Consider the following 24,490-nt stretch of genomic DNA (forward strand, 5'->3'; position numbering starts at 1 on the left):
GTCTCCCCATCCCCCCGCCCACCTCCCCCTTCCACTACCCCTAGTTCGTTTCCAGCAGAGGATTAAGGTCAGCGGCGGAGGAAGACTGACCCGATTCTGATTCCCGCCCGTAACCCTCCCTCCGGCTTCTTTACGCAGCCGCTGCCTCTGGTGCCTCCCGAGGGAGGTGCGCTGGGGCGGGGAGCCCCCCTAAACCCTGCCTTCTTTCAAGGAAGGGACAGACAGACGGCAGACTCCCGTCTTGCGAGTTTTCCCAGCGAGGGCCCCGGTGTGCGCTCCTGTCTGTGCAGACCCGAGCAGGGGCGGGTAGGAGGAGGCTGCCTAGGGAGGACGCTCCTCCCTCCCGGCCTCCCCACCTCCCCGCGCCCTTGGTCCTCTCCTTTTAAGGGCATCGCTCTTGTGTAGGTTCTGACAAAGAGTGAGGTTTTCCGCGGAGGCCTGGAGGGCCCAAGGAGGAGTTTGGAGCGGGGGGAGGTGGGAGGGGGTGGCTCTTCTCGCCTTCCAAGCAGCCTGGTGAGGACGAGGAGGAGGAGGGAAAGGGAAGCTGGCGGAACCTCGTCGCTGCCTCCCGGATCCCGGTTCGTAGTTCCCTTAAGTGAACCTGGCCACGTCCCGCTGTCACCTGCAGGAGCGTCACCTAGACCCGGGGAGCGGGGGTTCAGGGAACAGCGCCCCGCGCCCGCGCGTGAACACAGCGGCAGGAAGGGCACAGCGTAGACTTTCTTGAAGCCTCGAGCTTCTCTGACATTTGACTCAATGGTCCCGGCACTGGGTTTCCGAGGGCCTGAAGGAAGCTCTCCCCGCGTCGGGACGGGTCGGGGTGACGTGGCCTGTTTAGAGCAGGCGCAGTGCTCCGCGGCGGGTGGGGGTGGCGGGCGAGCGCTGCCACGGGCTCCTTTCCTTTCCAGAAAACGACAGTGTTCTAAAATCCGGTGATGGCGGCAAAACCACCGGACTGTACATTTTAAGGTGCGAACTTTGTGGGATGTGGATGATACGTCAATAAAATTATTAAATACAGTTATGAAATAAAAGTTCCTCCCCCAAGAAAAGCAGATTTCAAGTCTGCTCTCGCCGGGCAGGAAAATCTCCCCACTGGGGTTGCGGTTGGGTTGGCAGCGAAATAAGACCCGCCGGTGAGGGGTGCCCGGGGGGGGGGGGGTGCTCAGCCGGTGAGCACCTGCCTTCGGCTCAGGGCCTGACCCAGGGGTCCTAGGATCGAGTCCCGCATCGGGCTCCCCTCAGGGAGCCTGCTTCTCCCTCTGCCTGTGCTTCTGCCTCTCTCTCTCTCTCTCTCATGAATAAATACATAAAATCTTAAAAAAAAAAAAAAAGCCGCGAGTTGATGGTCGCTGGATGGGGCTGATGAATACCCAGGGGTCCCTTGTATTAGCCTCTTGACTTTGCTGTATGTTTGAAAATTCGAATAATAACAAGTCAAATGGGGATCCCTGGGTGGCACAGCGGTTTGGCGCCTGCCTTTGGCCCAGGGCCCGATCCTGGAGACCTGGGATCGAATCCCACATCAGGCTCCTGGTGCATGGGGCCTGCTTCTCCCTCTGGCTGTGTCTCTGCCTCTCTCTCTCTCTGTGTGTGTGTGTGTGACTATCATAAATAAAAAAAAAAAAAAATAACAAGTCAAATGAATTTTTGAAAACACCCAAACCGCCTAAAAACGCTGTGAGAAATGAAAAGACAGAACATGAGTGGGGGTCGGAGCTGAAGGTGACAGCAGGACCCGGAGCAGGGTTATCCCACGCGCTGGGAAACGGGAAAGGGGTTGGAACCCAGCTGCCCACACAGAGGAGTCCAACTGGCCACTGTAGGCCATGGATATACACACCGACTTTTCTTTTCTCCGTTTAGACATTATTTTATTATTTTATTATTTAGATGGGTGGAAGAATGGAGAGGTGAGAATGCTCTCTGTCCAATCAATAAAGAGATTAAATGAAGGGAAATAGAGTAAAACAATTGTTCTGAAAAAAAAATATATATATGCAGTGAAAGTGGGTCTCTGCACTATGGTGGACCCCAGGATAAATCCCCCAGAGACGGTCACCATCACCATCACCAATTCTTATAAATGCAGAATATATGTGTGTGCACATACATGTGGTCACATACACATATTCGCCTGTTTTCTTTATGTGTACACATGTGTACCCATATACACACCCATATACACACATACCTGTATATATGCACATATGCCCATATATACACACACTTGTATACACACATATGCCCATATATGCACACACACATACACATACACACACTCATACACCCATATATGTACACACACATACCTTTTTATACATGCACACATATACCCATATACACACACATATACACACACATTCCTGTATATACACACATTTACCCATATGTACACACACACACCCATATACACACACATGCCCATATGCACACACCTGTATACATACATACATATACACACAAATATACCTGTACACACATTTGCCCATATACGTACACACATATCCGTATGTATACACACATACCTATATATACACACACATATACCCACATACATATGCACATACCCGTATATAACCACATTTACTTATACACACACACATGCCTGTATACACACATATGCAAATATACCCCCCACATGCCTATACACACACATATCCATATATATACACACACATACCTATATATATATATACACACATAACCCATATACATACACACATATATCCATGTACATACAAACACATACCTATTTATACACACACTCATTTACATACAAAATACTTTTCCTTTACAGACACATGCATATACACATATATATGTATATATAAAACACTCTTGCACTTACTTTTTCCCCCAGTTATTTTACTTAAAAGGAAATTTATTATTATTATAAATTTTTTTTTGTTTTTTTTTTTTTAATATTTATTTATGATAGTCACAGAGAGAAAGAGAGAGAGAGGCAGAGACACAGGCAGAGGGAGAAGCAGGCTCCATGCACCGGGAGCCTGACGTGGGATTCGATCCCGGGTCTCCAGGATCGCGCCCTGGACCAAAGACCGGCGCCAAACCACTAGCGCCACCCAGGGATCCCTATTATTATTATTTTAGAGAGAGAGCATGTGAGCAGTGGGGTGGTGGGGAGGCACAGAGGGAGAGAGAATTTTTTTCTCTTTCTTATAGGCTTTATTTTTTAACTCACTTTGCCATTCTATGTTTATTTTTTCTCAGTCTCTTTTTTTACTTTAAATTCAATTAATTAACATATAATGTATTATTGGCTTCAGAGGTAGAAGTCAGTGATTATCAGTTGCATAAAACACCCAGTGCTCATGACACCACATGCTCTCCTTCATGCCCATCCCCCAGTGACCCCATCCCCTTACCCCTACCCCTCCAGCGACTCTCAGTTTATTTCCTATGATTAAGAGCCTCTTATGGTTTGTCTCCCTCTCTGATTTCATCTTATTTTATTTTCCTCTCCCTTCCTCTGTGATCCTGTTTTGTCTCTTAAATTCCACATATAAGTGAGATCATATGGTAATTATTTCTCTGATTGACTTAATTTGCTCAGGATAATACCCTCTACTTCCATCCTTGTCATTGCAAATGGTAAGATTTCTTTTCTTTTTGATGGCTGAGTAGGATTTCAGAGAGAGAGAATCTTAAGCAGGCTACACACCCAGCAGGGACCCTGATGTGAGGCCGATACCACAACCCTGAAATCATGACCCAAGCCGAAATCAAGAGTCGGATGCTTAACCAACTGTGCCACTTAGGTGCCCTGAATTTCTTTTTTTTAAAAGATATTATTTTCAAATGATCTCTACACTCACTCACTGTGGGCTCAAACCCATGATGCTGAGATCAAGAGTTGCACGCCCACAACTGAGCCAGCCAGGTGCCCCTGAAAGGGAATGTAATGGTCATTTTTTATTTATTTTTATTTAATTATTTATTCTTGAGAAACACACAGAGAGAGGCAGAGACACAGGCAGAGGGAGAAGCAGGCTCCCTGTGGGGAGCCCAATGTGGGACTCAATCCCAGGACCCCGGGATCACGCCCTGAGCCCAAGGCAGATGCTCAAACACTGAGCCACCCAGGTGCCCCTGATTTTATTTTTAATCTCGTTTCATATTTGTATACAAAGAGCTTCCTCATTCTTAGTCATGAAGGTAACTATCTCATTTTTCAGATGTATCATAATTTACCTAACCACTTCCTATGGATACATTTAGACTGCCCCAAACCATTTGCTATTATGAACAATGTTGCACTAAAAAACCTTGTGTGCTTATAATTTTACACACAGTAAAGTGTATCTGTAGGATACATTCTTAGAAGTGAAATTATACAGTCAAAAGGTAAATGTGTTTTTCACTTGGAACTATTTGTCCTCCTCAGGATTTGTAACAATTTGTCTTCCTCCAACAATGAGCAATTGACCATTTCCCCTCCACCAGCCCCAACATATTTTTATAAAAAAATTTTTTTTAAAGATTTTATTTATTGGGATGCCTGGGTGGTTCAGTGGTTGAGCATCTGCCTTTGGCTCAGGGTGTGACCCTGGGGACCCAGGATCGAGTCCTGCATTGGGCTCCCCACAGGGAGCCTGCTTTACCCTCTGTGTCTCTGCCTCTCTCTCTCTGCATTTCTCATGAATAAATAAATAAAAATCTTTAAAAATATATTGATGAACTCATAGTGGGGAAAATACTTATGAATACAATTGCGGCGCCTGGCTGGCCCAGTTAGGGGAGCGTGAGACTCTCGATCTTGGGGTTGTGAGCTTAAGCCCCACGTTGGGTGTAGAGATTATGTAAAAATAATAAAATCTTGAGGCACCTGCTCAAAGAGATGCCTCTGGGGTGTAATGACTCGGGGGAAGTCCTTCCTCAGAGCCCACATCTCAATCCACATCACCGAGTCTACTCATGAGAGAAACCCTGTCATTTAGGTGGTGTGTGGACACCTTTAATCAAAGCCTGAGTCTTATTCAATATCAAAGAACCTGTTCTGCAGAGAAGCCCTGCGGAAGTCACAGGCACTGAGAGGCCTTCATTTACACTTCACACCTTATTTGGCCCCAGAGGATCATTCTTACAGGAGAGGACCTGCTTGAAAGCAGTGCAGGTCAGGGATGCTCTCTGGCCTTGGTCGGATTTTATAGCACCAAAGAAGCTTCCATGGGGAAGAATTCCGTAAATGTCCTGGACGTGACCGTATCTCCAGCTGGACTTGCAGCTGAGCATCTTTGTTGCAGAGATGTTAGAAACTCGAGTGACTGGAATGTAGCAGCGTGTTTATTTTGTGATGCAAAGCTGCTCACTGATCCTTGTGGGCACATCCTCAATCTGTACATTGCTTACGTGCATTATGGTTGGCAGACCAGAGGCGAGGCCAAGGGCCTTGCCATGCATTGTTGGCTGGTGTGGAGGAAGCCATCTGTGCCTTTCCCATGTTGTGGGCTCCTGGTACTTTAACCCACAAAGTATCCCTTTTCCTGGAGGGAGAGACTAGTCCTACATACAGAGGTGTTCTGTATTCCAGGAGGAGCTCTCTGTGAGGATGAAAGTGAACTGTTTCCCAGGAAGGTGCCCAGTGGTGGTGACTCCACAATGACTCACTGCATGATTACTACCTTACACCTCACCTCTGCTTATCACTCTCTCTGCCTCAGAAAATGATGGCCTTGGACGGCGGGAGCTGGCAGGTCCTGCCCCTGGTCCTCCTCCGCTGGACTTGCCTTCCTCCTCTTCCTGAAAAACAATGGTGGCTCCACTGAAATCCTGAATTGTCTGCCTCAGGCCTTTCACATGAGAGAAAAATTAACTTGAATTACGTGTAAGCCACCCCACCGTTATTTTGGGTCTTTGTAACTCATGGCCAAATCCATGTAAAAAGAACTCCAGTTCTGTTTTTAAAGAATTGAGTTTAAGGACGCCTGGGTGGCTCAGTGGTTGAGCGTCTGCCTTGGGCTCAGGGCGTGATCCCTGGGTCCTGGAGTCGAATCCCACATCGGGGTCCCCGCAGGGAGCCTGCTTCTCCCTCTGCCTGTGTCTCTGCCTCTCTCTCTCTCTGGATCTCTCATGAATAAATAACATCTCTTTAAAGCGCTGCAAGAATCAACCTTTCCCTTCCTTCTCACCTACCTTCCCGGCCACAGTGGGACCTTGGTCCACAAGCTCGTGGCGCCCCCTGACGCCCATCGAGGACACTGCGTTTTAATCCTTGTGGGCGGAGATTCCCCCCCATCCCCGCCCAGCCTCTCAAGATCTCCATCTACTTCATCCCACTTCAGACCACCTTTCACACCTTTCCTACGCACTCCTGCCCTGCTTTACCACCTCCCGCTTCGTACCTTGAGGACATTGGTCCTCTCCCTGCTGGTAACCGTCACCGCCTACATTCTGGCCCGGGCATGTGCGAAGTGCTGTTCCTGCACCATCTCTGTAGAGTCTCACAAGAGTCCTGTGTTCTGACAGGATTCCGTTTAACAAGAGAGGACAGCGCGGCTCAAAGCTCAGGTGGACTTGCCAGGTATGCAGAGCTAGTACGTGGCAGGAACCCAGCGGGAGCGCGGGGCCATCCTCAACCCCGGAAAGCTCCTCACCCCCTCCCCTAATTTTGATTTAATCCATCTGGGTGGGGGAGATGTGGTGTTAGGGACCCAATCATGTCTCACCCAAATTCATGTGCTGGGGTCCTAACCTCCAGTAGGACTGCACTGGGAGATGGGGTCTTTAAGCAGGGTAATTAGTTAGTGGGGTTGGAAGAGTGGGGCCCTAATCCCATAGGACTAGTGTCCTTAGAAGGAGAGACACCAAAGATGAATCTGCATAGAGAAAGGGCCGCGGGAGGCAGCCACCTGCAAGGTGAGGGGAGACCCTGAGGCAGCAAGTCCTCCAGCCCATACTTCATCCAGCCCCAGGGAGGACTCCCAGCCTCCAGAACCATGACAAGGCTCTTTTCTTTTCTTTTCTTTTCTTTTCTTTTCTTTTCTTTTCTTTTCTTTTCTTTTCTTTTTTTCTTTTCTTTTTTTCTTTTCTTTTCTTTTCTTTTTTTCTTTTCTTTTCTTTTCCTTTCTCTCTCTTTCTCTTTCTCTCTTCCTTCCTTCCTTCCTTCCTTCCTTCCTTCTTTCTTTTCTTTCTTTCTTTCTTTCTTTCTTTCTTTCTTTCTTTCTCTTTCTTTCTTTCTTTCTTTCTTTCTTTCTTTCTTTCTTTCTTTCTTTCTTTCTTTCTTTCTTTCTTCTTTCTTTCTTTCTTTCTTGATTTTATTTATTTATTCCTGAGAGACACAGAGACAGAGAGGCAGAGACACAGGCAGAGGGAGAAGTAGGCTCCCTGCAGGGAGCCCAATGCGGGACTCCATCCTGGGACCTTGGGGTCACACCCTGAGCCAAAGGCAGATGCCTAACCGCTGAGCCACCCAGGCATCCTGACAAGACACCTTTCTAATGTCGAAGCAGCTGGGCTGTGCGGAGGAAGCCCTAGCTGACTCCTGGACATAGACGTCTAATTGTTCTTAGCTCTGTGGGTAAGTCTCAGGGGTGCCTAGGGTGACAATCAGGGCACATTGTGTGCTACTACTTCTGGTGGGGGAGCTGGGGACAAAACCCGCAGTGGAAAGGCAGCCTTGGATGCTGCGGCGGAAGCCTCAGGATTCTTCGTACCCTTCCAGCCGTTCCCTTGGTGACTCCACCTGCCCCTCATTCTCCTTTATTTCCTTCTACGTATACAATGTCAGCACTCCAAATAAAATATTTCTCATTTGTTTTCCCTTCATTTTTTCATTGATTTATAAATTACAGTACAGGGACGCCTGAGTGGCTCAGTGGTTGAGCGCCTCCCTTCGGCCCAGGGTGTGACCCCGGGGTCCTGGGATTGAGTCCCGCATTGGGCTCCCTGCAGGGAGCCTGCTTCTCCTTTTACCTGTGTCTTTGCCCCTCTCTGTGTCTCTCATGAATAAATAAATAAAATCTTTTAAAAAAGTAAATTCCAGTACAACTAACATACATTGCTGTGTTAGTTTTGGGTGCACAGTACAGTGATTCAACAATTTGTGCATTCCTCAGGGCTAATCAAGATACAGGGATTCTTCATCTTCCACCCACCTTCTTTCTGGAAAGCACCAGGGTGTTCTCTGTATTTAAGAGTCTGAGTTTTTTTTGTGTGTATCTCTTTTTTTCTTTGTTCATTTATTTTGTTTCTTAAATTCCACACAAGTGAAATGACATGGTATTTGTCTTTCTCCAAATGGCTGATTTCTCTTAGCATAATTCTCTTGAGCTCCATGCATGTTGTTGCAAATGGCAAGATTTCATTATTTTTCATGGCCGAGTAATATTCCTGTGTGTGTGTGTGTGTGTGTGTGTGTGTGTGTGTGTGTGTGTGTATCACATGACATCGACACTTCTGCTGCTCTCATACGTTGGCTGTTGTAGATAATGCTGGTATAACCATAGGGGAGGTGCACATATCTTTTCAAATTAATGTTTTTGCCTTCTTTGGATAAATACCCAGTAGCGAAATTACCAGATCATACGGTAATTCTTTTTTTTTTTAAAGATTTATTTATTTATTTATGATAGAGAGAGAGAGAGGCAGAGACACAGGAGGAGGGAGAAGCAGGCTCCATGCCGGGAGCCGGACGTGGGACTCGATCCCGGAACTCCAGGACCGCACCCTGGGCCAAAGGCAGGCGCCAAACTGCTGAGCCACCCAGGGATCCCCCTCATACGGTAATTCTATTTAAATTTTTTTTGGGGGGAAGCTCCTACTGTTTTCCAGAGTGGCCACACCAGTTTGTGTTCCCACCAACAGGGCAGGATGGTTCCCCTTTCTCCACTGCCTTGCCAACACCTGGTATTTGTGTTTTCGATTTTTTGCTGTTCTGACAGGTGTGAGGGGACATCTTATTGTGGTTTTGATTTGCATTTCCCTGATGATGAGTGATGTTGAGCATCTTTTTGTGTGTCTGTTGGCCATCTGGAAGTCTTTGGAGAAATGTCTCTTAACATCTTCTGCCCATTTTTTAAAAAAAGATTTTATTGATTGATTGATTGATTGATTGATTGAGAGAGAGAGGCAGAGGGAGAAGCAGGCTGCATGCAGGGAGCCTGATGCGGGGCTCGATTCCGGGTCTACAGGATCACACCCTGGGCAGGTGCTAAACTGCTGAGTCATCCAGGGATCCCCCCTATGATTATTCTTGATGTAGCATTTGTTTTATATTGCTCACCGCAACGGTATCCTGTCTCACTGGTATTATTGGTTGAATACATTTTGGTGGGTTATTAGAACTTGTCCAGTATTCATAACAATGTTCCAAGGATCAATAAATGTCCTTTAGGTTTCAGTAACTAATTTAAAAATGGAATTATTGGAGCACCTCCTCCACGGAGGTTTGAGGATGTCTGTGTATCTGTATCTTGGCACCTGTTTTCTGGAATATTCATAATCAATTCTCTCAAGTGTGAGTTTCAGCATCCTCTCTGGCCGTGTTACGCGGATACTGAATTTGAATTGACAGGCTTTCTCCTTTGGGTTGAGGTGACTTTTAGATTTTGCAGTGTCCTGCTGCACCTGAATCAGCTGGCGATTGCAGTCTGAGAGAAGGAAATTGTGCATTATTCACATGGTGAGCTGGTAAACAGATGCTGGCGTCTTGTGTGAGTATTATGTGGACTTGGCAGCTGTTTTGATTTGCTTCTGCACCTCCTGCAGTGATGGTGTGCATTCTGCTGTTATTTTTAAATGTACGGTTATGTCACAGACGAGAGGAGCCGAAGAGACATGATTACCAAACGTAATGTGGTGTCTGGATGGGATCCTGGGGTAAGAAGAGGACATCGGTGAGGGCTAAGGAGATCTGGATGAGTTATGGACTTTAGTTAATAACAATGTGTGATTAGTTCACGAATTGTAACAAACGTCTCAGACTCATGTCTCAGACTCACGTCAGATGCTGATGGGGGAAATTGGGTGTGGGGACATGGAACTCTGTACTGCCTTTGAAACTTTTCTATAAATTCAAAACTGTTCTAAAATTAAAAGCTTACTTAGGAGCATGTGGCTGGCTCAGTTGGAGGAGCATGTGGTTCTTGATCTCGGGGTCACGAATTCAAGCCCCACGTTGGGTGTAGAGCTGAGTTACAATAAATAAAATAAAATAAAAAAATAAAAGCTTACTTAAAGCAAAGGATTACCAAGATGGTAAAATGTATTGCTACAGTTTTAAATATTTTTATACAGTTTTTGTAATCTTTCTATAATAACACCATTATATTCATTAGGTAATGGTACCAATGTTAGCCTTGAAAAATACACGTAGAAATCTTAATTTCTTTTAGTTATAGATTTTATTTATTTATTCATGAGAGACAGAGAGGCAGAGACACAGGCAGAGGGAGAAGCAGGCTCCCTGTGGTCCTGTGGTGAATCTGATGTGGGACTCGATCCCAGGACCCCGGGGTTACGCCCTGAGATGAAGGCAGATGCTCACCCACTGAGCCCCTTGGGCATCCCTGTGTAGGGTTTTACTTTGGTAGATGGGAGATACTTTACGCATGTTAGGTAAGCGAGGATTTTGTGAATGTTGGATTTGAAATATCCTCTCTGGAGCTGACTCATGGTCAACAGAGTGGCAGAACTTGCTCCACCCCATTGAGGGGTGGAGGCAGATTGTGTGTCCTGTGGGCCTTTGGGGAGACAGTCAGGTTGCAGTGAGAAGAGCCTGAGGAGGAGTCTGGGGACTTGGGTGCTAATCCTCGCCTCCCTGCGTCTGACCCGATTACATTTGGACAAGTCGGTGAGTTCTTTGGGCTCCCTCATCTGTGGAAGCCTTGTCTATACTCACTGTAGGCAGCCTAAGGAAGCTTGCAGATGCTCTTACCATGGCCCATGTAGGTAAGGGGGCTTCGTAAGTATGTTAGCTATTTGTACGGCTCGGACGTGTTGCTTTTGCTCTCTTAAACCTTGCCTCAAAGCTTGTGTTTTCCCCCACCTGGATAAGCCTTAGCTATTGTCATTCCCTACGTGGCATGAACGTTGTGCGAGGTCAAGGATCATCATGGGAGCAACTCATGCTGCAGGGGAGGGGAGGGCCCCAAGCCCAGAATGGGTCTAGAGACAGAATCTGTGGGTGTTAGCAGCTAAATGAAGCCTCGGAAACAAAGGGACCATGTGTGTGCGAGGGGCCCTGGGTGCCAGCTCCTCTGCCCCGCCCCTGGTACCCAGCATGGAGGCCCAATTTCCCTGACGCTGCTGCACTTTACTCCACGTGAAGGGGGTCCCGGTTTCCCTGGAGAGAGATGTGGACCCCACAGGACCCCGGAGCACCTCTTAGGCATGGAGAACTTGCCTGAGCAGGACTTGCTATCCCAGCATGCTGAAAAAGTGGCATTGCTAAGTCAGGCTCAGAATCAGCTGCTCTGGGCTCCTGGGGTGACGGTTGGGTCAGACGGTTGCCCTTCTGATGCCTTCAGTTGCTTCTTCAAGGCTGCATGTGGGAGGGGAACAGTGAGGATGTAATCGAGTCCTGACTCTGCTTTAGCTGTGGCTTTGGTGTGTGTAGGTGAGACCTGAATGTTTTGCAGCTGGTTTCTCCTGAACAAGGGGCTGGGCCTGAGCTGAAGGTGACTGAGCCACCCAGGTGCCTCCCTAATCCCAGAATTTCTCATGCAGAAGATGTGTCAATGGGGCCTGAGAATGTGCATTTATAACTAGTTCCCAGGAGATGCTGATCCTGCCAATTCAGACCACATTTTGAGTCATTGACCTAGGTTGCTGTTTTTCAACTTTGTTGGCTGCCTGCTTGAATCACTTGGAAAGCTTAAAAAAAACCACAAAGTGAGTGTACACATGCCTGTGCACACACACAACGCCCAAACTGAAACACCTGGGTGGCTCAGTCAGTGAAACGTCTGCCTTCGGCTCAGGTCATGATCTCAGGGTCCTGGGATCGAGTCCCACATTGGGTTCCCTGCTCAGCAGGGTGTCTGCTTCTCCCTCTGCCTCTGCCCTCTGCTCATGCTCTCTCTCAAATACATAAAATCTTTAAAAAAATGCCCAGTCCCTGTCTCAAATCAGTTTCAACAGAATCTGTGCGTGTGGCACGAGGCGTCAATAGTTTTAAAGAATTCCCACCCCACCCCAATGATTCCAATGTGCAGCCAAGGTTGAGAATCCCTTATCTGGGTTCTTGATGCAGATGCTTGTTAATGCAGGTGGCCTAGATAGAAGTCAGTGAAAGTAAATATCTCCCACCTTTGGTTCTGAGGCCGGGTACCCTCGTAGTCTGGGCATCTTCCCTTGGGATGGATGTTGCCAGCGATGCCTGTGATGGGGGTGGATACAGGCTGGAGCAAACCAAAGAATGCTGCAGGAGCGGTCGTGGAACCGGCAGACCAGCTGACTAGGAAACAGACCACGACTTCTAGGAAGCAGGGAAAGGCCTCCGGGAAGGATAAATGATACATGGACCTTAGGGCTCTTTTTGAAGAGTATTTTTCCCACTAGTTGTTAGTAGCCTAGGCAAGGGAAGTGGACATTTCAGCCAATCCAGGGTTCACACACATCTTGGGTAGTTGCAGATGGGAGGGCAAAGGAGTTAAGGATATTGGTGTGGGTGGCAGAGGTGCTTGACTGGAAGGTTGGGCCTAATTCCAATGACCAACTCAAGAGAAAGTTCTCCTTTCTGACGGTGTGTGTACTGGATATAAACACAGTACCTTTGTCTTAGAGTGCCGGGCCCTAGCTGGGGCAGACAGGTGGCCCTGACCGGATAACCGGGCTCACTCTCCTGCCCCACAAATACACTGACGCTGAGAACCGGCCGACCGGAGCCAATCACAGCCCTTGCCCGAGAACCGGGATTTGGGAGGAGTGCTGCCGGCCGGGGCTGCGCTGGAAGGGACGGGGCCCCTCTGGGACGTGACCTGAGAACGGAGACCTGAGACCAAGAAGCCCGTGGTGCAAAGGACGGCACAGGGGCCACCAGGCAGAGGGCCCGAGCACGGTGGGGGGGGGGAGCCAGCTGCGCTGGTCACACATCAGAAGGCCCGCGGAGGAGGCGGTGTCCCCGCTGCCCAGCACTGTCCCCTGCGGCGTCCCCTCCAGCAAGCCCCACGGACCTCCGAGCGGTCTCCCTCTCCTCGTCCCGCTCCTGGGCTCCCGGGGTTCGGCGCTCCGGGAAGGGGGCGACGGGCTGAGGGCCGAGCTCAGAGCGCCCAGCGCCGCTCGGGCGCAGGTGGACGAGGGGCAGCGACAGCGGCGGGCAGAGCGGCCGGCCCAGCGGCGGAAGTGCGTCCCTGGGGCCGTTCTAGGCCGCCTGGAGGACCCGGCTAGTCGATGATCCGGGGGTTACGCGGGCGCCACAGGGCGCGGGGGGGCGGACGTCCCGGGAGCCGACGCCGCGGGAGGTCGGCGAGGCGGGCACCAGGGGCGGTGGCGGGGCGGGCCCGGGGGCGCAGGCGGGGCGGGCCGGGGGGCGCAGGCAGGCGGGCCGCCCACCTGTTCCTCCGCGGAGGCCGCCGCGCGCTGATTGGCCGAGCGCACCGGAAGTGGAAGCAGGGCCGCCGCCGCCTGTGGGACTGAGAGCTCGGCGGCGGGGAGCGCGACGCTGGGAACGCGGGGAGCGAGTGGCGGCGGTGAGACCTCCTCCGGGGCGGCGCGGCGGGGCGGGGCGGGGCTCCGGGGCTGCTGCGGCCCGCGGGCCGGGCGGTCGCGCCGAGCCCTGCTGTGACCTTGGACTGGCTGCCCCCCCACCCCCGCCTCCATTTCCCCACCTGCTCAGGGAGGCGGGCCCCGCAGGGTCCCCCGGGACCCCCAGCCCCGAGTGGGCGGCGGGGACGCCAGGGCGGGCACTGGCGCCCCAGCTCGGCACCCCGGGCTCCTGGGGAGGGGCCGGGGGTGTGTCACGGACGGTAGCCTGCTCTGAGCGCGGAGGGAATGGAGCCGTCGTGGCGGCGGGACCGCGGTGGACGGGGGGGGGGGGGGGGACACTGGAAACGACAGGTCCTCGGGATCGGGAGGAGGGAGCTCCGGTCTGCAGACGGTGAGGGGCATCTGCGGTGTCCGGGCACCGTGCTGGGCTCCTCGGACCCGAACACGGATGCATGTGCAGTGATTCCTCACTGGCTCCCTAGGCTTGTTATGTAGATGGATTCACGTAGGCGGTGTGTAAGAGTGCCCGGACTGTGGCAGCCCCCCCCCCCCCCAGCAGCAAGGTGAAGGGAGCTCCATCCTTGCTCCAGGGGCCGAAGAAGGCTGGGTGGGAACAGGCTGGCCAGACACGGACCATACACTGCAGCAGCTGCTCCTAGGTGAGGGACCTCAGGGGCACACACAGGAGAGGACTGTGTGCCTGAAGTGCTAGCAGTGGGCGGGAGTATCCCAGCAAGTGGGTATAAACTGTTCCCAAAGGGGAGGGTGCTGCAGTACCCTCCCTGGGGACCACGCGGAACCCGGGAAAGGGCCTGACCAGGGGGGCATCCTGAGCCACCTGCACGAGTTTGTATTCTGTAGGCCTTGGGAACCTGTGATCGGGAAGCCACATGGCACAAGTCAGGGCAGTACAGTTGAAAGGAGCATGAGAGGGACGCCTGGGTGGCTCATTGGTTGAGCGTCTACCTTTGGCTCAGGGCTTGACCCTGGGGTCCTGGAATCGAATCCTGCATCGGGCTCCCCACAGGGAGCCTGCTTCTCCCTCTATGTCTCTGCCTCTCTGTCCATGTCTCTCATGAATAAATAAAAAATAAAATAAAAGAGGAGCATGAGAGTGCCTGCTTCCTGCACGTGTGAGTGCAGATGATGGGTAGGAGGGGATCCTGGTACCAGATACTGAATATTTGGTGGGACCTGGCCTTTCAGACATTACTGGGAAGTCTGTCAGCTTTAAGATGCTTTTGTCTGCAAGTAACATGATGCAACTCAGCCTGGCTTTGTGCATGTGTGCAAGCTCTCATGATTGGAAGTCAGGTGGTGAAGTGCTGTCAGGACAAACGTGGTGGCTCCACTGTGCCTCGGTTTTTAGCTCTCTCTGCCTCATCCAAGCTGGGGGAGGAACGGCAGCAGCAGCAGTTCCAGGCAACGACATCTCCAAGTCTTTTCTTGTGCTGCTCTCAGGATGGTTGGCTTTATTCCCAGAGGCTCCCAGCAAACCTGCTTAGAATATCATTGACCCACATGAGGGCATATCCATTCCCGAGGCAGTCCCTGCTGTTGTGAACAGTTGCTTGCGAGGGATTTGGTCGTTCTGGGTCCTGGAACACTTAGAGGAGGTCTCATCTGCAGAGCGTGCAAGGCCACTGCCCACTTCTTTGGTCAGATGCACCACAAAATAATTGGAGAAGCTTTGTATCCTCGTATCTACTTGTCAGTCAACTTCCAAAGTGTTTCATCATAAATCTGAGTAGTTGCAAAGGATGTTTTGCATGTATTATAAGCTTTGGCATTTCGACATTAAACCTCATGCGGCGTTCTGGGATCCCTGCCCAAGCTTTCGTGTGCTCGCCACATTCTCTGCCCTCTCTGTAACCCGTCTAGTCTCGTAGTGCCCCACACTTCCCTCCCTGCCCCAACTCCATCTGCATCCATCCTGCTCACCCATCTCAAGTGTGTCTCCACTGATGTCCTCAGGTCACTCCCTCATTCTTCCACCACCTGTGTCCCCGGATTCCCAGCTGCTCTGGGACTGGAGAGAGTCGGGAAAGCATGCCGACGGGCTCCTCCTCCTCACAGTGACCCTCTGGGGGCATGCTTGTCTCACAGGGAGGTTGTGAGGGCTTCACAAGGTAGTGCCCAGTACGCAGTAAGCGCTCCTCCATACCCCACGTCAGAATGCCAGTGTGCTCTCTCTTTCTTCTCTTCTTCCTTGTCCATGTGCCCCATGGAAGCCAGAAGGTTCCTTCTGTTCCCTTTCTCTTTACCCCGGTGCTTCCTGGCCTCTGAGGCCTTGCTTCCCTCATCCTCTGCCCTGAGCACTGGGGCATGGCGTGTGGAGTAGTGCAAAAACAGCAACTATAACGTCTGTGGGCATGGGGCCTGCGGTTGCCTTTCCCTCCACCATCTGGCCTGCCTAACTGTGGCCTCGTGGCCCCATGGCCTGCAGCTTTCCCTTCCAGGCTCCTTCACCTGGTTCTCGTTCTTCTTTACGGGAGGGAGAGCTGCCTCCCATGCAGGCCCTCCATTGTTTTACTACCGTGTATCATTCTGGGCTGGAAAAACCTCTGGCGTGAGGCCCCAGCGAGACTCTGTTGAGGAAGGAAGTGATTCTTGGGCCTTTTGTCCCTCCAGTCCCAGCCTTCACATTCAACAGTATTGTTAGATCTAACCAGACTGTCAGCTAATGGATTAATAGTTCTTTGCTACAGATCACATCAGGGTTTTTGGCAGATAAGCTCAAAGGATTGGGTGAGATTGCTGTCTCAAGAGACTGCTGTAAACTCTGATTTAGATACTTGAGGGCAAGCTCAGGTCCAGTCACGGCAACTACAGTCTGAGAAGCGTAAGGGAAGTGTGGTTTTTAACTCCGAGAAGATGACCTGGTCTGTTGTATTATATGTACTCTGAGTTCAGGGGAGGGTGTGCCCTCCAGAGGGAGGGCAGGAGCCTGTATCTACAGTCCTGCTGCCTCACACGTGTGTGGTCCCGGCAGGCCAGCCCTTGGGTCGAGCTGAGCGCCCTGGACTGAATGTGGGGCGGTGGTGCCGGTGGCTTCCCAACCTGCCGGGGCATTATGACCACCCGGGGCACTTGTTCAGGACACAGTGCCCTGGGCCCCACACCCAGGGATTCTGGGAGGCCTGAGGTGGGACCTGGGATTTAGCAGTTTCAGTACATTTCTCAGTGGATTCTTGGGCATCCAGCCTCATTCTGGGCTAAGAATTCTTAAAATTTAACAATCATTTCATTAAAAAACAAAACAAAACAAAAAACCGTCTTTCTACTCTGATTGCAAGCCTATGACACATCATGTTCTCAGGGTTTATGTGGCTTCCCATGTAGATTTTCATCTGGGCAGTGTGGTCCTTTCAGTTTTAGTTCTTGTTAATGAATTGGTGGGCATCTGGTGTAGGCATCAGCACTTTGTGGGAGGGGTACTCCCAAAACATCTGGGTTTGCAAAGCTGAAGACCCTGTTGTGAACTGTGGTGACCCCAGAGTGGTCTGCATGTTACCTCCAGACTGAGGACCAGGAGGGGTCACCCTCCCACTCAGGTGGGCACTTCTGTCTTCTCACTCTCTCCAGAAACAGCCAATTCCAGGTTTAGGGGAATGAAGTGAGAAACAAAGACAGGAAACGATGGATGGAAATTTGAATTCAGGCTGTGAGTAGGGGAGTGTTTCCCCGGGAGCATGAGGTCTGATGAGTAGCTGAACCTCTGGGAAAATCTACCCAGTGGATGTTGGCTTTGATTCACTTGTGAGGAGGTGCCAGGAAGGAATAAAGCAGTATCATTCAACAGGTGACATTATTATTGTGTCACTGACAGGATGCCTGGCGGAAGAGCGGTTGGAGGGGGTCACATTCAGTTGGGGGAGACTTTCTGGATTTGAATTTTGAATTAGGTCTCAAAGTTGGGGGTGGACATATGCTGACTTCTGCATCGTGTGTCCTCATACCATGGGCAGGTGGTTTTCTAGGTGGTGGGGACAGATGTGGGTTCTGTGAATTATGACTTTGTGAGGCACTGGATAATGGAAGGCCGTGACTATGGGAGAGACGGGGAGGAGGGGGCCGGAGGGGGTGGGGAGTAGACACGGAATGAATAGTACCAGCTGTGGATCTGGATCTGGATCAGGGCTGAGTATCAGGGAGACGTTTTTTGTAGGATGGCACTTCCCGGCTCCTGTGGTACCAGGAGTGAAGAGCAGAGGTAAAGCCCCTGCAGTGGATCCTTGTGTGTAGCTACATACTCGTCTGTCATTTGCAAAAGAATCAACAAAAAGGAGAAATCCAGCTTCTGGGTACCTGCCCTCAGTCTGTGGGAAAGCCAGGGCACCTGCTGGGTGGGGTGGGGAGTTGAAGATTACAGGTCATTTTCGGGGGAGCACCAGAGCTTCCAGGATGTTGGGGTTCCTCTAGGAGATCAGGTTCCTTCCAGGTGTTGAGAGGGCGACTGGTGAGGCTGGTGGTGCTGCTGACCACCGTCCTCTGGGTGTCCAGAGGTTGGCAGAGGTCACCCCAAATCACTGCTCTCCCCTTCCCTCCAAACCTGGTTCTCCACTTGCCCCATGCCCCCTTTGTAGGATTATGTTCAGGCTTTGACCTTTCATCCAGATTCTGAGAGAAGTAGCGAATTTGTTCATCAGTCTGCCGCCACCTGGGCCATGGAGCCTGTTCTCACGGGTCACCCGGGGCCACCTGATTGTCCCGGTAGACATTTTCCAGGTGGCCCTTCGTAATTCTGTCTGCCACGGCCCTGGTGACGCCTGGGATGGGGTACCTGGTTCTTTCCTCCTTCCCTGACCATCCCTTCTCTCATTGGTGGGCTTCTCTTCCTCCACCCCCCTCCTTTGTACTAGGATCCAGACAGGAAACTGCTCACTCAAAATGGGATGATTGAGGAAGGTCTGTTTGCAGAGGAGTTAATTGTAGATGACCTGGGTGTGGGCGAGGTGTTGAGGAACCCGGGGCCGATGACACTGGAGGGGTTGCCAGCTCGGGCCTGAAGAGATGGGAGAGGTGGGAGAGGCTGCTGGGCTCCAGGCCCTGAGACAATCAAGGGGTAGGACAGACTCCCCGAGCAGAGTAATGACCTTTGGTGGAGGGATGCCACCAGCCTAGGGTGGCCTCACCCTACTTCTGGTCTCCCGCTGCTGGGGCTCACCACCACTGGAGTGCAGCTGGAAGCCCGAGGGCCCGGTGCTGTCTGCCGTGGTTAGCGTTCTGGGGCCCAGAGTGGGGTGGAGAAAGGTGGGAAGACCTGGAGGGAACGGAGGAAGATAGAGGAGGGCTCATCCACGTTAACTTTGGCTTCCTATGTGTTTGTCCTTGGCCTCCGGCACTTGTCACACAGAGCCCTGACCAGTGTAAGTTTCAGACCATTAGGGCTGGTTCCCTGATACTCTGTGTGGGTATCTCGAAACTTCTCTCATGTGACACAGAGTTCATGGGTCCTCTTCTCTCAGCTAGCTGCACCAGCATCCCTAGCCCCTGGCACTGCTGGCCCCTGATAGCCTGTCTTCTTATCTCCAGGGAGATCGGGGTAGCGTCGTGACCCCTCCTCTGTCTTCCTTACCTTGTATCCCATGCAGTCACCTCCAGCCCCGTCTCACAGAATCTGACCTCCGAACTCTTTCTCCAGCTGTCTTCTCTGCATCCCCTCTGCTGTTGGCGCCCTGGTTAGAGCTCATGCCCCTTGCCCTGTGCCTGCCTCCACTGCCTTGCTGACCTCCTGGGTCCTGGCCTGCCGCTTACTGGGTAGTTCCACGAAGTGGCCATTAGTGCGCCTGTGCCTGACCGTGGGCTGTGTCACTCCTTGGCTTCAAAACCATTCCACGACTCTGCATTGTCTTGGGGATAAATAGGCCCATGGCTGACCATTCCCGCTTGAGAATCACCTTCCACAGTAATCCCTTTACTGGCAGAGGATTGTACTCCTCAGATTGGCTGTGGACTCCCTGGACAGAGGCCAGGCTCATTGTCCTAGTGCTGGGACCTCACTTCTGTGACAGGGATCACTGCACCCCTGGGCCAGGGTACCAATTAGGAATCGGTTTGGCTTCATAAAAACAAGACAAAAAACCACAATGGCTTAAGCAAGGCAAAAGCATATTTCTCTCACATTAAAAAAAAAAAGGCCAGGGCAGCCTGGGTGGCTCAGCGGTTTAGTGCCACCTTCAGCCCAGGGCCTGATCCTGGAGACCCAGGATCAAGTCCCACGTCAGGCTCCCTGCATGGAGCCTGCTCGCATGGAGCCTGCTCCTCCCTCTGCCTGTGTCTCTGCCTGTCTCTCTCTCTCTCATAAATAAATAAAAATCTTAAAAAAAAAAAAAAGTCCAGAGGTGCCTGGGTGGTTCAGTTGATGAAATATCTGACTTCGGTTCAGGCCCTTGACCTGGGGTCCTGGGATTGAGTCCCGCATTGAGCTCCCTGCAGGGAGCCTGCGTCTCCCTCTGCCTGTGTCTCTGCTTTTCTCTGTGTCTTTCATGAATAAATAAATATAAATTCTTAAAAAAAAAAGGTGTGTGTCCAGAGGCAGGCATTCCAGGATCAGGATGGCAGCTCTGTGGAGTCATCAGGGTCCTTCCAGCTCTGGCCCCATCGTAGGGTCTGGAGTGTCCTGTGTGCTCACGGTCCAAGGTGGCACTCTGCCCATCACCTGTCGCCCAGGGCACAGTGTGGAAAAGAATGAAGCAAGGCATCTCCTCGCCCCTGAGGAGACTTCCCAGAAGTCCCACGCTCTTTCATCTGCACTTTACCATCTCATGTGGCCAAAGCCAGCCACAGAGAAAGCTGAGGAATGTATTTCTCTAGCTAGGCTCCTTGTTACACTAAATAAATAAATTATTCTGTTGCTAATGAGGTGTCGAAGAAAGGACATCGGTGACAACTAAAAGACTTTTTGCCACAGCCTTTCAGAATTTTAGAAAAAGTGTAGGCTTTGGGATCCAAAAAGGATGAAGAAAATTCTGTAGAGATCGTTTATAAAACCAGTCTGTAAAAAATAAGTCCTGTTGCCACATAATAAGAATTACAGGTTAGAAAACGTAAGAAAAGTCAACCAAGAGGAAAGGCGTACAGAGACATGACAGGCGTGAAAACACCAGGATACGTTTGGACGTTTCACAAGGTGATGCTGGGACTGACTTGGAGAAAGGTGAGCGCAGACCGGAAGTACTGAGACAGAGCAAGAGCTAGCCCCACACGGGACTTTTTAAGGGGTTGGTCCTGGGGAAGGAGGAGGCAGGTCAGCGGCACTGAAGGGAGCCTGGAAAGTGACCAGTCTTGGGGCTTCTCACGGGGCGGGGGCAGCCCTTCCATCTGTGGGGGGTAGAGCGGACCCGGGGCACCCTGAGGCCGGCACTGTGTCACCCACACAGAGGGGAGCCCAGAGGCCTGACATGTGGTTCTGCTTGGGCTCCACTGTGGGGACCTTTGGACCGTCGGGCCTGTGGATACGGCGCCCTGGCCCATAGCCTGGTGAGCGCCCCGGGGCTGTGCGTAGTAGGGGTTCCTCGCTCCACCCTGGGTACTGCTCTGCTTGTCGTGTTGCCTCTTCTCCGGGCCTGTCCTGGCCGTGCACACCCTATTCATGCTCTCTACCACCCCAGGCCCTCTGCCAGCTCATCACCCGTATTCTGCAACTTTCACCAGTGTCTCTCCCCATCCGTATCCCATCTCCCTCCTTAAGTATCTTCCTTTGGGGACGCCTGGGGGGCTCAGTGGTTGAGCATCTGCTTTCAGCTCAGGTCGTGATCCTGGGGTCCTGGGATCGAGTCCCACATCAGGCTCCCCAAAGGGAGCCTGCTTCTCCCTCTGCCTGTGTCTATGCCACTCTGTGTATCTCCCATGAATAAATAAATAAAATCTTAAAAAAAAAGTCTCTTCCTCCGATGATCCTGTCACCCTTCTTTGTCGGGGTCTGCCTTTTGTCTGGCATGCCCGCCATCACCCCAGGTCCCTTCTTTGGCAGCATCCTGTCATCTCACCAGACCCTGGGACCGCTTGGGCAGGCGACTGATGGGCAGAGTGCCCTAGCTCTATTCTGGTCACGTGCCATGTAGCCACTTCACACGCTGCCCTCTGTCATTTCAGATTGTGACATGGGGACCGAGAGCACGGAGGTAATCCCCAAGGAAGAAGTTTCTGAGGAACCTGAGCCACGTGCGACAGGATTGGAGACACTTCCCTGGGTGGTTTGCCAGGGCCAGGAGTTCGGAGTGGCCTGCGCAGAAGACACGGTGGACAGGCACTCGAGAAGGTCCACTGAAAGGAGCACGGGGCAGTTGTCCCCTCGGGGTAGGGGCCTTGTACCAGGGCCCATTGTCTTTCAGAGGCCACCCCCAGGTGAGAAGTACGGGGAGCGTGGGGAGCAGGAGCGCACCTGTAGCCTCGGGGCACCCCTGCTCACGCCTCAGGCCAACCCCCCAGCTGAGGCCATCCCTGCCTTCACCACCTCCCACCACAACCCCATGGAGAATGTGGAGTCTCCCCGTACGCAGAGAGCTCCTGTGGGTGAGAAGCCTCACAGGTGCAAAGAGTGCGGCAAGGCCTTCAACCAGAACTCGCATCTGATTCAGCACCTGAGGGTTCACAGCGGAGAGAAGCCCTTTGAGTGCAAAGAGTGTGGAAAGACGTTTGGGACCAACTCCAGCCTGCGACGGCACCTGAGGATTCATGCGGGGGAGAAGCCCTTTGCCTGTAGCGAGTGTGGCAAGGCCTTCATCCAGAGCTCGCACCTCATCCACCATCACAGGATCCACACGGGGGAGAGGCCATACAAGTGTGAGGAGTGCGGCAAGGCCTTCAGCCAGAACTCAGCGCTTATCCTGCACCAGAGGATCCACACGGGCGAGAAGCCCTATGAGTGCAACGAGTGCGGAAAGACCTTCCGGGTGAGCTCGCAGCTCATCCAGCACCAGCGCATCCACACGGAGGAGAGGTACCACGAGTGCACCGAGTGTGGCAAAGCCTTCAAGCACAGCTCGGGCCTCATCAGGCACCAGAAGATCCACACCGGGGAGAAGCCCTATCTGTGTAACGAGTGCGGGAAGGGCTTCGGGCAGAGCTCCGAGCTCATCCGGCACCAGAGGATTCACACCGGGGACAAACCCTACGAGTGCAATGAGTGTGGCAAGACTTTCGGCCAGAATTCCGAGATCATTAGGCACATTCGCATTCACACTGGCGAGAAACCCTACGTGTGTAAGGAGTGTGGGAAGGCCTTCCGGGGCAACTCGGAGCTCCTGAGGCACGAGCGGATCCATACCGGGGAGAAACCCTACGAGTGCTTCGAGTGCGGAAAGGCGTTTAGGCGGACCTCACACCTCACCGTCCACCAGAGGATCCACACCGGAGAGAAGCCCCACCAGTGCAGCGAATGTGCGAGAACCTTCTGGGACAGCTCGGAGCTGCTGCTCCACCAGAAGATCCATGTTGGGGAGAAGCCTTATGAATGTACTGACTGTGAGAAGACATTCAGCCAGCACTCCCAGCTGCTCCTCCACCAGCGAATCCACACGGGCGAGAAGCCGTACGAGTGTCAGCAGTGCCGGAAGACGTTCAGCCGCAGCTCCCACCTGCTCCGGCACCAGAGTGTCCACTGCGCAGAGTGATGGCAGCCGGCGAGGGGCTCCGTGCGGACTTGCCGCGCCCATAGCTTGCACATCCCATGCGTGGACAGACCCCCTTCTCCCCGTGTGTAATGCAGCGGCTGGAAAGGATGGACGCTTTTAGGAGTCATTGGTGAAGTTTCGGTACCGGGTTAAATCGTAAAAGCTGTTTCAGGCCTTAATATTCCCTCTGTACCCCTTGGCGCTCCCTGCCTGCTGCCCCCCTGGGTGGATCTCGTCGCTCTGGGGTCAGTAGCCACCTTGTAGCCCAGATCGTCACTTTCCAGGAAACGTGCAGGCACATGATCCCAACGCCACCCAAGGGTGACACAGCAGATGCGTGAACGTGTGCCCCTGCGGTGTTAGGTTGAGGTGGAGGCGATGCCCCCTGTTCCCTAACTGTGTGGCCCTGGGATCCATCGATGGGCTCCTTCTAGCTTCACAGTCCTGCAGACGTGCTCCCGGGTTTCCTTAGATGATGGTGGTGTTGCTGAAGAGTGGGAAGTCCCGGGGATACCCCGTCCTGCCAGACCGCCTCGTTCTCCTGCAGAGGGTGCAGGATGGAGGAGACAGACAGGCCCTGGCCAGGACTCTGCGGGGCCTCAGAGCCCCGAGGGGCTTGTGGGTGAGGGGAGCGGGGGAGCCGTGATGCTGCTCTCTCTGGGGCCCCTGTGCTGGGCCGGCTTGCCCATGGGCTCAGGCTGCGCCACCCAGAGCCTCCACCTGGCTTGCCTGCAGCCCAGGGGTCCTCGTCGTCTCTACCATATGTTCCGTGTTCTCCCACAAGCTGCTGCTTCTCCGAGGAAACATCCTGGGGTCTCCATGTGCCCACGTGTCTGAGGTGCCAAGTGGCGGCTAGCACCTGGGGGCCCCTGCCTGCTCTTACCATGAAGGGAGGGGTTTTGGACTCCGTGAGCTGTGGGGTTGAGGCAACCCTATGGGCCTGGACTGCCAGGCACACCTGGAGCACTCTGCTCTCAGTCCCTTTCTGACCAGTCACCAGTGCCTCGCGTTCCCTGAGTGTGTGCTAGGTGCCGGCATGCGGCCATGCAGTCTCCGTGTTGGGTTTCACAGCCTTGCCGAGGAGCATAAGCTGCTTAAGGGGGGTACTGTTTATGTACCATAAAGTCCACCTGTTTGACGTGCCCAGCTGATTGATTTTTGACTGACAGAGGTGTGCCACTAGGGTGGTGGTGGTGACCGCGTGG

The 24,490-nt window shown here is 52.4% G+C and overlaps 1 protein-coding gene and 1 long non-coding RNA gene across 5 annotated transcripts; one reads left to right on the forward strand and one right to left on the reverse strand.

Moving 5' to 3' along the window:
• Positions 1-406: 406 nt before the first annotated feature.
• ZFP3 (ZFP3 zinc finger protein) lies at positions 407-24,428 on the forward strand. 3 transcript variants are annotated; one of them, XM_055306447.1, is made up of 2 exons: positions 407-578; positions 21,766-24,428. In XM_055306447.1, the coding sequence occupies exon 2, from the start codon at positions 21,774-21,776 to the stop codon at positions 23,283-23,285; it is 1,512 nt and encodes a 503-aa protein (XP_055162422.1). In that variant the 5' UTR covers positions 407-578; positions 21,766-21,773; the 3' UTR covers positions 23,286-24,428. The 3 variants fall into 3 exon arrangements, with proteins under 3 accessions (XP_055162422.1, XP_055162421.1, XP_055162420.1); XM_055306446.1 differs by lacking the exon at positions 407-578 and adding an exon at positions 10,188-10,813; XM_055306445.1 differs by lacking the exon at positions 407-578 and adding an exon at positions 13,578-13,652.
• On the reverse strand, positions 8,754-13,281 carry LOC129497521 (uncharacterized). Of its 2 annotated transcripts, XR_008661953.1 has the most exons (4): positions 13,137-13,281; positions 12,271-12,458; positions 10,065-10,150; positions 8,754-9,835 (listed from the first exon to the last, which is right to left on the reverse strand). It is a non-coding gene; the product is annotated as an uncharacterized LOC129497521 (long non-coding RNA). The 2 variants fall into 2 exon arrangements; XR_008661952.1 differs by lacking the exon at positions 13,137-13,281 and having other exon boundaries at positions 12,271-13,127.
• Positions 24,429-24,490: the final 62 nt, after the last annotated feature.

The sequence above is a fragment of the Nyctereutes procyonoides genome, unplaced genomic scaffold (genome assembly GCF_905146905.1).
Source record: "Nyctereutes procyonoides isolate TBG_1078 unplaced genomic scaffold, NYPRO_anot_genome, whole genome shotgun sequence".
Lineage (NCBI taxonomy): Eukaryota > Metazoa > Chordata > Mammalia > Carnivora > Canidae > Nyctereutes > Nyctereutes procyonoides.

Excerpts from the sequence above, each read along its gene's own strand:
- ZFP3 (XM_055306447.1), top strand. The coding sequence starts at position 21,774 with ATGGGGACCGAGAGCACGGAGGTAATCCCCAAGGAAGAAGTTTCTGAG.